The 12,898-nt window shown below is 49.1% G+C and overlaps 1 protein-coding gene across 1 annotated transcript in view; it reads right to left on the bottom strand.

Moving 5' to 3' along the window:
- Positions 1-2,579: 2,579 nt before the first annotated feature.
- Positions 2,580-12,898, bottom strand: part of LOC129386651 (doenitin-1-like) — a 133,531-nt gene continuing 123,212 nt past the window's right edge. The window contains exon 4 of the mRNA XM_072287280.1: positions 2,580-2,972. Within this exon, the coding sequence (XP_072143381.1) occupies positions 2,938-2,972 (35 nt within the window). The 3' untranslated portion in view covers positions 2,580-2,937. The remainder of the gene's footprint in view (positions 2,973-12,898) is intronic.

Below are 12,898 nucleotides of genomic sequence, written 5' to 3'. Positions count from 1 at the left end.
GAGCCATCTTGGGGCTAGACCCAACCAATGTCTTCGATAACGTCACGTATGAGGCCATACTGAACCAACTGGCACAACTCCAGGTTGGACATCGAACATATAACTACGGGAAGAACTTTCTTACAGGTCGCACGGCCACCATTACCATCGGAGTGTGGCAGTCGCCAATTATTCACTTCGGCAGCAAAGGCACGCCGCAAGGATCGGTTCTGTCCCCTTTTCTGTTTAATGTGGCCTTGCTCGGGCTACCGCCTGCATTAGCTAGCATCCCCAAACTCAAGCATAGCCTCTACGCAGACGATATCACCCTGTGGGTCACCCGGGGCAGCGACGGGGACATCCAGGACACGCTCCAGCAAGTCATCAACGAGGTCATTGCATACGTGGAACCGCGCGGCCTGGCGTGCCTTCCAGTGAAATCGGAGCTCCTTCTGTACAAGCGTAATTGGGGAGGTCGATGTCCAGACCCTCACCCGCCCTAGATAGAACTCCACGTGCACCAGAAACGCATACCTACTGTACCTAACATCCGTATCCTTGGCTTACGCATCCAACAAAACGGCAGAAACACGCAGATGCTCAAGCAATTAGACACTCATGTACACCAAACCACTCGCCTCATAACACGCATTGCAAATCGACATCACAGCATGAAATAATACAACCTTATACGCCTGGTAACCACCTACGCCCTGAGCAGGATCACCTATGTCGCCCCGTACCTCAGCCTCAATGCAACTGACAGGCTCAAACTCAATGCCATGATCAAGAGGGCCTATAAACAAGCCCTACATCTTCCCATCTCCACCTCTAATGAGAAACTGGACGCTCTCGGCATTCACAACACCATAGACGAGCTTATTGAAGCGCAACGTATTAGCCAATACGAACGATTCGCCAATTCCACCAGGGGCAGGCACATTCTAGGCACCTTAGGTATTTCCACCCAATTCGGACCAAAAGTACCCATCCCTCCAAAAATTCGCGCTCAGCTAGTTATCCCGCCCATACCTCGCAATATGCACCCTGAACACAATCCGAAGCGACGTGCAGAAAGAGCTAAACTAGACAAGCGTTATGGCCAAGCCGCTGACGTAGCCTACGTGGACACAGCGGAATACCCCAACCAAAACGCCATGGCGGTCGTCGCAGTCGCGGGCTCACAATACCGCCTGGCTGCGGCCGCATCAATACTCACCACGAAACGCGAAGAAGGAGAAGAAACGGCCATCGCTTTTGCCTACGCGGCTACCACTGCACACAGCATCATCAGCGATTCAAAAACGGCCATTCGCAACTACACAAGAGGACTAGCTGATAGCGCCCCAAGCCCAGAAGATACTCTGGCACTCCTTTCTCAAGGCAACGCCGCATCCAGATCATCTGGGCCCCTGGTCACTCGGGTCTGGCTGGAAACAGCCGCTCACGGTGGCGCCCGAGCTCTCTCACGCCGGGCGCATCATCCTTCTCCTGAGTTTTCCAAACCCGACCAGCCCTCTGTTCAGCATCACGGCCACGCGCGGGACCGAATGGTCACGTTCAGAGAAATTCTCCTCCACTACCGCAGAGAGCGGTTACGCTGCCGCCCAGCACACAAAATACTGAATAAATATCAATCCACCACTTGGCGACTCCTTCAGACGCGAACTTTACCGAACCTCGCGCTTTACAACTGCATTTACCCCGACGCATACACCTCACTTTGAAAAGCGTGCCAAGCCCGCGCTGACCTCGATCACATTATCTGTTAATGCCCCAAAGCCTCCCCCACCAACACCTACCGCACTAACACACGCATCATAACTACGGCCAAGCAGTGGGAGACTTGGCTGCTCAGCTTGGACTCAGAGGAGCAGCTCTGGGCCGTCCGGATGGCCGAAGACGCCGCCAGAAAGCAAGGACTGGCCACGGTGTCAAGAAGGGAATTGTGTCCCATCAAGGACATAATAAGTTTTATCTTTCTCTCTTCCATGTATATACACGCTCTAAACCACTCGCACGCGGCGCGCAAGATAGCCGCAGCAACAGCACTGAAAAACGCAGGAATGAGGGGAAAAAAAAAGCAATCTCTAAAAATAGAAGTAATGGCCATCTGCTGTTTCTGTACATTTCGTATTGACGTCGTTGTGTCTTCCTCAGTCTAGGCACCGACATACGGTGCTACCGCGTATAACGGACGAGTTGTAATAAAACCTACAAGTTAGCTTTCCTGCGCTACAAAATTTCATGAACCACGGTGGCTCAACCCGTCCTCGCTCTGAATATTATGTGCAATGTGGCATCTGCTGGCACGGGTTCAGCTTCCGGGGCCGCCTTCATACCAAATCCTCGACCTTCTTGTACTCCCTCTAGCGATGTTTTCGGGCTGTTAGGTTCCATTGCTACCGCTTGGATATTGCTGTTGCGAGCTGCTTCTCATGCCCAGCACAGGTATTGGTATAGATGAACACGTTAGAGGCTACGAAATGTCGCATTGCAGGAAAGCCGTGTTTTAGGTTTAGGAACTTGGCTATATTAGTGAAAGTGGTCAGTCAATGACGAAAAGGTCTTGCAAAAAAATTTTCTTATTTTCAGAAACCTTTTTTCTTTGTATTGTTCGCTCCCTTGCATTTCATAACTGGAGTTCCGTATGCTCCAGCCCATATCAACCGCTAGGCGCATGGATATATACCTTCAAATCACTAGCGCCGCCACTGGAAAGCATCAGGCTTGGGGTCACGGGCCCGCCGGCGGGGCTCAACTTCGGGCTCATGAAAGCGGAACCCGGGGAGAAGTCTCGCATGGCAGACAATGCGCTCTTCGGTGGTGGAAAACGCCATGAGTTCATGTGAGCCCTGCGTGGTGACAGCTGCGATGAACTACCCGAAATTCCAGCCGTTAGAAACCTAGTACTCAGCGGTCCTGAGGGACTGGTCATGGTGGACTCATGACTCGGGCTCATGGCGCTGTCACCTCTCCTCCAGGGCGGCCATCTGCGCATAGGCGAATGGATTTCGCGCTCACGCCACTGTTGACGGAGAGAAAGGCACACATAAACGTTCCACAGCTAAACGTCACAACATTATGCCGATTTGGCACTCTCTCTGGCTCGCTTGATCATCTTCAATGCTGCTACACCCCGTCACGTAACCAGTAGCGGCGTTGCAGACGACCGAGGCAGCGAAAGCTAGTGCCAATAAGCCACGATCCTCTGCTTCCGCGTTACCAGCCTCAGCATCATGACGTCATGACAAACATACTTCCCGAGAAATAAAACCGGAACTGATCCGTAAGAAAGTTAGTATCGTTGATTATTTAGCTGCTTTGAAGCTCGAGAGATCTAGCTCGTAGACTCTCATACAAAGAAAAAAAAAAGACAGTGTCGACCAAGTGTTGACGCTAAAGAATCGGGACAAGGTTGTTCAAATGATTCGATGAATAAACGTTGATTATATACCTGTATTCCGTCTATCATTTTTGTTCTTGATTTATCAGTTACGACCGTAATTTCCTCGGCCGTAGGAAATTGTAACCGTATTCTTCAAGAAAAGCACCGGCAACTATGCATCCGCGTTGGATGACTCTCTTCCGCTAGGGCCCCCAAAACGCTGTTTGATATCCTGCCGATGCTGGCGGGCACACAATGAATCACCCATTTGGCCGAGACGGGCCTCATGACGATCGCCTTCTTGGCATGGATGGCTCGTGCTTAAAGCACATCGGCCCTCTCAGTGGCACGTAGAACGCGCGCAGCCTCGGTGCGCTTGCATTTTCTGCCTTCAGCGTCGACAGCTGTCCTTTGACGCGGCGGCATGTTGCCGTTACGAATCCTTCAGAGGCAACTAAAGTCGGGTGTTTTCAACGTGCCAGGCAGCGGTCGTCGAATTCAGATAAGATGTTCCCATCGAATTCAGCAACCTTGTTTGAACACGTGAGCTCGATTTTAGCAGCACAACGCCATATCCACTATATAGCCAGTAATTAGTCTACTGCGCCTCTTTTTTTTTCCCCCTTTGTTTTTAAGCGTGGGCTGGGCAAAAATTTCGCACCGCCTACGGGCCAAAGGTCAGGATATATAATGGCTACTTAAAGCTGTCCGACGGCTATAAAAGAACACGTACCAATTACTCCGAATTCGGTTACGCGAGGAAGACGGAAACACGAATAGAATGTTGCGCTGCAGTGTTTATTCTTTTCTTTTTTTTGGGGGGGGGGCGGCGGGGGGTAGAATTTCCCGTAAATCTGAGTACAGCGTGCCGGATCGGGCAGAAATGTTTTATTTGTTTGAAGCAGTAAGCCGGAATTTTACATGTTTCTCCATCTGCGTTTCGCAAGACTTACTTATTGAAAACTATATGCGCAAAAATACACACGAGGGATACATGCTGCTTAAAGAAAAAAAAAGCATTCTTTTTAAGGGAACCGTACAATACGCTACGGCCGCAATGTGCGCACAATCATCGAGCGGCATTAGAAAATATGAAGTAAAGAAAAAGAAGGAAGGCATCTATTCCTAAGGTATATATACACGTCATACACGTCAGCTACTTGAGCGGTCTGAACGCAGATACCAGCGCGCGAAGTAGTATGAATGAAGCTTCCGAGAAGAATTGCCAGCAGTTTTCAACGGCGTCACCTTGACAAGGTAAATATACCTGGTAGCGGAGCCTCCATACAAGCCCCTACGTTCAAACATGGCGGTTCGTCATCAGCAGTTCATGGGGCTTAGCGCCATCTGTGTGACGAGGAAACACTTCTGATGGAAGAAAAAATTACTGTAGCGCCATATCCGTTAAAAAGAGAAGTGATGTCATCTTTTTTTCTTGAAGGCGCAAAATTTATTCTGGTGTCCTGGCATTAGAGCTGTACATTCAAACGCACAGCCACTTAACTTGATGGGCGTTTCGAGCTTTCAGTGCGGAAATCGATGCAGAAAACGGGCAGCCGTACAAGTGTCGAAGTCGCACCCCTGCACAGAACATACTTTTTTGGAAGCCGACGAAGGCTTTAGGTGTAGAGTGCTGGTCCTATCGTCGGACGCCAAACCCGTCGACCAGCGCAGTCACACGAAAACAAGTAAACAGTTATCTGGTGGTCGTAACTCACTACTTCTGACTGACTAGGTTAAGAAACAATAAAGCTACCCGAGTCCCCAAATTCAGACAAGGGTCCACTAGCAAAACAGTGAGGGGCGCGTGTTGTAACGGGTGAACTTTACGAGCGCGCCTGTCTGCACACTTCAAAGAGCTGCATTACCGGCCGTGGTTGCTCAGTGGCTTTGGTGTTGGGCTGCTGAGCACGTGGTCGCGGGATCGGATCCCGGCCACGGCGGCCGCATTTCGATGGGGGCGAAAACACACGTGTACTTAGATTTAGGTGCGCGTTCAAGAACCCTTGGTCGTTAAAATTTCTGGAGTCCTCCACTACGGCGCGCCTTATAATCAGAAAGTGGTTTTGGCACGTTAAACCCCATAATTAAAGAAAAATGGAGATGCATTGCAAGTGATTGCGGCGTCATGTCTTAAATGAGCTCCGAAAAAAATAGATTTATTGCTAATAATAAAATACAGTTGTATTTTCTTTACTCGTCACGCATATATAACATTGATAAGGACTTTTATTTTCGTAGAATGAATCTAAATCTGTCTTGCTTTAATTATAAAAAAAAACATTTTTTTTCTTTCCCAATGTTTGCTCCCTCCAAAGATAATCGCGGTTCAATCGCTGCTTCCATAATCATCCTCGCTGAGGTGACTGACAAGTTGTTCTGAACCGCTTTTCACCCGAAGCATTCCGACTTATATGATCGACCTTGACCTTGAAGCGGCCCAATCCACTTCGATCGCAGCGCCGCCCCAGCCGCTCGTCCCACTCAATCTTAATCTAGTACACTCTAGGACCGGCTTTGTCTTTCACTAGCTAGACCGACGGAGAGTAGCCACATCCAACTTGTGCATTTTTTGAAGCGATATCAATTCGTCTGCCAAGTAGTCTAACCAGGAGCGGCCAGAAGTGAGCACGCGCTGGATCCGCTCGGTTCGAGGTTAGTTGAGCGTTCAAAACTAGTCGACACTAGCGAGACCCGCCGGCTACGACGCCGATAAGCAGGGTGGATAAAGTTTAGTTCCTGCGCGGGCGGCCACGGCCGAGCGTCCATGAGCAAACAAGAGTCGGCTTCTTCCAGAAGTACCGTGTTTTTCGATGTATAAGTCGCGGTTTTGTTTCTCGCGGTGCGTTTTACAGAACAGTGCGACATATATCTTTTCTTTAACGGCCGTCAAAATCGAGTTGGATGCTATAGCCACACGAAGCAAGCTGAGGTGGACCTCTTCTGGCAGTTGGTACGGGTTGTGTGCGCGCTATGGAAGTAGCGGGTTCTCCTCGTCATCGAGTTGCCCAGTGCCGTTCCGACACGCACGGAGCAGCAACGCAAGCGGTGGCAAGTCGACAGCGAGCAGACCGACTCCGAGGTCGTCACATCTTCTGGATTTTTCCGCGATAGGGCGCGCGCCGCTGCTCAAACTACGCGGTTGCTGCCAGAGTACAAGCCACCTCCCCCCCCGTCCCTATCGCGCTGCCTTCTCGCTTTCAGCCCTTGTGCGCGATTCGCCTCACCGTCACACGCTTTCACTCGCACATGACTGCACACGGCGCGAGGGGACCAAGTTATCGACCACGGGATTTTTACAGAACGTCGCGGCGACCACGATGGCAGAAATGCGCCTGGAGTGTCCATATCATTGCTATCGCAATCCTATAGGAATGGCGCCGATACGCTTGCGCGTGACCAACGTTCACGAAGTGAAACGGCACTGTATTTTTAAAGCATCTTGCCGAATGAACAGGTGCGACTTATATGCACGTTCTCTTTTTTTTTTTTCTTTTTTTTTTGCGGCAGTGCCGTTTTGAGGGAGGTGTGATTTATACAAAGCTGCGATTTACAGACCGGAAAACACTGCACGTAAGTATTATCTAAATTCAAAAGCACATGTTCGCTCAATTCAGCCTGTTCGATTAACTTTGTCAATAAATACACAGACTAACAGCACCCGCCGTGGTTGCTCAGTGGCTATGGTGTTGGGCTGCTGAGCACGAGGTCGCGGGATCGAATCCCGGCCACGGCGGCCGCATTTCGATGGGGGCGAAATGCGAAAACACCCGTGTACTTAGATTTAGGTGCACGTTAAAGAACTCCAGGTGGTCGAAATTTCCGGAGTCCTCCACTACGGCGTGCCTCATAATCAGAAAGTGGTTTTGGCACGTAAAACCCCATAATTTAAAAAAAAAAAAACAGAGTAACAGCAGGAAGAAGCGCGCCATCGAAACACCCTTCTTGATTGATATCAGCTATTGGCAAATCGCAGCCGCGTATGGCAACCTGCTTTATTAAGAAATAAAGCATACAGTAGAGAATGACGAGCAGACTTCTGTTAAAAAAATTGGCTTGGGCTTAGCTAAGGTTCAGCCTGGATATCTCGAAGCGAAAAGGTTCGGTGATGCTTATGGTTTAGTTTATGGTTATGCTTTAGGATTTAGCCTATGGTTATGCTTACGGTTTAGCTTATGGTTATGCTTTACGATTTAGCCTATGGATATGCTTACGGTTTAACTTATGGATATGCTTTATGATTTAGCCTATGGTTATCTTACGGTTTCACTAATGGATATGCTTTGGTTAGCTTATGGTTATGCTATACGTGTGCCTTGTGTTATGCAAATTGTTTATCAATGATATATACCATAAGTTATGCAGGGTTATTAAACTTCTTTATTCATCATTGTTGGGCACATTGTCTTGCGATTTCTCTACAGCCATAAACACAGCTCTCTGTATCGGTAGTATCACTCTCTTCTCCTTCCATGTTGAATGCGCACGCTTATTCTTTGGCAAGCGGTTATATAGTCGGCCTCAGCGATAAACACGCGCTTGCGGCGAACGTCAAACGAGGACGCATAGCGCGCGGCAGTGGCCACTTGCGCCGACTCCGAACACGCTTGCGGAGCCAATTCCGACTTACGCCGGCTCGCGCGAAGCGCGCTGTTGACTGGCGTAGTGACGCTTTTCGCTTCAAAAGAGATCGTTTGAGCGTAAGGTGAATTCGCGCTTCCCTTGCGAGCTCCACGTGCCGTGAATAACAGCAAAACTTGGCTGAGATGGTCACAGTAGCATCACCAAGCCTGAGGGGTGGTTCAAGACTCCATTAAGCATTTCTATGTTGACTCAACGAGGACAACCGTCACTGACGCATAACGCTCAGAATACGCAACTGGCTAAAGTACAGCCGTACTTGCAGAAGGTGAGTATATGAATGTGTTGTACCGCGTTGTCTGTGTTGCGCAACACAAACAGATAAGCAGTCAACCAGTTGATAATGATTATAAGGAATGATGAGGGGTTATATGGGTCTGATAGCGGTTGATGATGGTATGACGCTGATGGATTAGGTGCCAAAGATCGATAAGTGCTTATTAGAATGGTCGGAGAAATTATAATAATAAATGAATGCTGCTAAGTGCAGTTTCAAGACGTGACAAGACACCGACGCACAGGACAAGCGTTGGTGTCCTGTCCCGTCTTGAAAATGCGCTAGCCAGTATTGATTTATTAGCATGAACCAACTAGCCCAGCAATAAGTTTTGTTAACCTATAATTCTGATAAGGTCGATAAAGACTGATAAGGATTTATAAGGGTCCGGCCAAGTCGGATACGATTGAGAAGGACCGATAAAGGTAGGAACATGCCTGGTAACGGTAGATAACGGTTGATAAAGGTCGGATCAATTCTGTTAGGTTGATAACGATTGATAAGGGTGACATTGAACCGGCTAAGGTTGATAACAAACGATATGGGTTGATAAGGGTCGAATCGAGTCCGATATGATTGATAACGACCTATACGGGTTGGTAAGGGTCGGTTCATGTACGATAAGGTTGATAAAGACGGTATGGGTTGATATGAGTCAGAGTGATTCCAATAAGTTTTATAACTGCTGATAAGGGTCGCCTCATGTTCTGTAAGGTTGATAACGACCGATAAGGGTTGGTAAGTGTTGGGTGAAATCCGATCAGGTCGACAACGAGTAATAAGGGCTGATAACGGTTTATATTGGTCGGATCAAGAGCGAACACAGACTACAAGGCCAATAAGCATACGCTTATTGAACCTTCTTCTGCATCATCAACAGCGCCGGACGACAAACATGGAATGCGTGGAAATGAGCAAGTGGCACAATGCTTACGCATACTCTTTTCATGCGGTTAGCCCACAGCCATAGATCACTCCAGCGAATTTGCGTATATATCTATCTAGCCAGCTTGCGCCGCTCTTCCCAGTGATATAAGTTATCTGCTAGCTTGTGGACTAGATGTGTTGTGGCTGCTCTATAGCCGAGAAGACAACATACGCCACTGGGTATGTGCCAATGGGACCGAAGAGACAACTTATACTCCACAATCAGATAGCATAGACATAATCCCGAAAATCTCTACTAGTATCGAATTTCCCTTCACCAGATTAGATATTCGCCACGACTCATATGTTAACCACATTAACGTAATCATCCCCAAAGAGTGGCGTTACTGCTTGATTTTTTTTATTTCCTGGGCTGTGCGTAACACTTTTAGTGGCGGTTTTGCTCGTCCTGCATTGCATGATTTACCGAAGTAACGTGCTATAATCGGTGACGTTGCAGGCAATAGGTCTTAACTAGAGTCATTTACGCATGTGGCTTTCATTCTTTGTCAAGAAACGAATCACCCACGAGAGTAAGGGCGAACGGGGTTTTTAGAAATTCTGGCCGTTTTCGCGCAGTCTCCCACTGAGTTTATAGACATGATCGCGAGCACGAGACCTACGCACGGCACCTGCTTATTTGCGACGCCCAAACCAGGTGAGGGTCCCTCTAAACAGCTCCCCCTCGCGGACAACCTTCCGCGCTGGTCCTAGCACCCCACGTGATTATGTGTCCTCCACCACTCTGGGTACTGTATCGTTACGCGGGCTTGACGTGACACATGGGACAGCAAGGCGGTGACGGCGCGAACGTACCTGGAGTGTCAGTGCAATGCTCAGAACGCAATGTGAACACTTAAAGAACGCAATGCTCGCCTTGCCGCGTTCTGCAAGCGCACTCCCTCGCGTCGCCAGATTAAGCTCTTTTCCAGGCTGAAAAGATGCACTGACCTGTGCTTCACGCAGCTTGAAGGTGATCTCAAGCTACCGCCGCCACCGCGCATCGCCCCGTCGCCGCGTTTCAACTTGGACGTCCTCGTCAATCCTACCGACGACGGCGCCGCTTCCGCGACGCCCTTTGACGCATCTTGACGGGCTTTTTCTTCGGGCTGTGTTACCGGGCCACAGGCGCCGCTCGCAGTACCAGCACCACCAGTAGTGCATTGACCACCCTCGGCCGCAGGTACCAACATGATCAGCGAGAGATCTGGACCTCCAGGGGCTTCGTCGGGGTCTGGGCGGTTCTTGTTTGACGCTTCCGCAGCTGGGCAAGGCGTGTAGGCGTGGATACCCTTGTGACGCTGGAGATGTTCTAATGCAGCTGGGATTTAAGGCAGGAGAGCGAGAGCGGCTTGATACTCTGTCGGCTCGGATCGGCGTTCTTCTTCTTCTTCTACTTCTTCTTTGTCCTTAATGCGCGAGGCTTTCTCTCTGCTTAGCCCATATTCCCATCTGCGACTGAATTGTGAGCTATCCTGATTTAAGCAGAACCACTTCGTTCGTTCGTTCGTTCGTTCGCTCGTTCGTTCATTAGACACTGGAGGAGCAACGGGCTGTTTAACGTTTTCCAACCTATTGCAGTTCCGCAATAAAAAACATTCGTGCTCCAGAAAACACTGAGTCCTATGCAATGTGTAGGACGCAAGCACAGAGAGTGGCGCCATTTACGCATGCATTTGGGGGGAGACAAAGCGCACATTTGCGCATAGACTAAAACCCGTCGGTCGGGCAGCGCTGCGGCGTAAGGACGCCGCAGCGTCAACCGTAAACAAAATGCTGTCGGAGCAAAAGCATGCCAGAACAAATATGCGCCACAGGACGAGGCGTGTGTGTGCTGCAGAAGTCCGGAAATGACTTTGCACATGGTAATGGCGCGCCAAGATATTTACCCAGCGAAACCAATAGGAAATGTCCACCTTCCGGAAGCGTTGGGATTAAAAGATGAAAGGATGCCCTGGTCAGCAGTCGAGATAAGTAACAGACGATAAGAGCATATGTAGAAAAAAAGAAGCTGAGAAAAGATCGATAGAACTGAAGTGATTGCAAGCGTAGGTAATTATGCAATATAGAGTATTTTTTTAGCTCCACCAATCAATTCAAAATTGCTTCTGGCAAATAGCACAATTCTATCTCTTGAGGATGAAGTGGTCATTACTTCTATGAGAAATCAACATCTTTAATTGAATAACCAATATAATTACACTTATAGCCAAACCAACGAGGCAACGCAACGAAAGATGGGATAGAGCTAACGCCTGCGTTCCGTCCGCGTTTTCCTACGGTCACGCCGAACGCGCGCAGTCTCCGTGACTACAGCCACCGTCCCCGACGACGGTTCGGCAAGTTTGGGCCTGCGAAGCGCCGGAGTCACTCGTCGTGGAGCGCGGGCGCGGTCGACGAGTTAGCACGAGTCCACATCTGCTCCTCGATGTTTTCGCCCTATGAATGGAACATTGCCCAATAGGACTGCAAACTTGGGCTAAAACGACGTCAAAACTACGAACCTTGCGGTGAGACGAACTTTTATCGTTTCTGCGCAATTAATGGAGAAACGTGACTGGCTTTGCCGGCCGCTAAGCCAAGTTCTTGGCTGGACGCCACCTCGGCACCACCGACGCCACGCGCGTTCGCGGGTTTCCAAAACATGGAAATCGAGCAAGCAGTGGCGTCCGCTACGACACTCGGCCACTGGCACACTGTAGGGACAACGCCGCGCCAGCAACAAGCCACAGTGGTGATCTGTAAATTCACGGCATGCCTGAACCTTGCCGCAATCGACGTCGATATCCTCGGCAACGCTATCCGCTCGGCGGCAGGACTCAATGGAACGCAGCAACACATACTTCAAAATCCGCACCACGCAAAACCTGGCACCTGATCGCCTATCGTCGATCTGCTGTCTACAAGCAACGGAACTAAAGAAAATCACTATCAATGACACAGCTTACGAGACAAACTCCTACGTGCCCCTGATCCTATGAAGGCACGTGGCGTCACACACGCAATACCCGCCTCGGTCTCCGACGAAGAGCTGCAGAGTATTGTGGAAGTAGAACAATCGAAACTCCTTATAATTCGCCGAATATGCTGGTCCAACACCGTGATGTTGACGGTGGAAGGCCCACGTTTACCCAGATTTGCCTTTATGAATCACGTTGTCCAACGCCTCTACCGCTTTCGACACGGAAGTTCGCTGTGCACGCACTGCTTCACGCTCGCTCACGGAACCAACGTACTCTTATGAAAATGAACCATGAGTTTCTGTAGACAGCGTTATGTGTTCTTATGTGACATCAGACATTCATAAGAAATGCATCGTCTAATGTTTTTTGGCATCACAAGTACATCAGAGACTCAAATGGCAATGCACCTTATGATTTCTGATGAGAAGAGTAAACAGCTTTTTGGTGTTATTTGTAATGTCAAAGTACATCATATATGAATGTGTACGATGCTAAGCCGTGAAAAATTCTTTGCAATGCGATAGCATTAAATGACTCATCTGGCGAAAAATCCGTCATTGTCGGTTTGAGCACACAATGTACAAAGAGGTTACAAACTCTCAACCTTTCATGGGAGTCGAACCCACAACCTATGGTGGTAATTAAGGCTACGAACACACGACCTTTGGTGTTGATTAGGGCACAGTTAATCAAGACCGTTATTTAAGATATAGCTAATTTATG

The sequence above is a fragment of the Dermacentor andersoni genome, chromosome 3 (assembly GCF_023375885.2).
Source record: "Dermacentor andersoni chromosome 3, qqDerAnde1_hic_scaffold, whole genome shotgun sequence".
Classification (NCBI taxonomy): Eukaryota; Metazoa; Arthropoda; class Arachnida; order Ixodida; family Ixodidae; genus Dermacentor; species Dermacentor andersoni.
The sequence above is the reverse complement of the archived record's forward strand: the minus strand, read 5'-3'. Positions and strand labels throughout refer to the sequence as shown.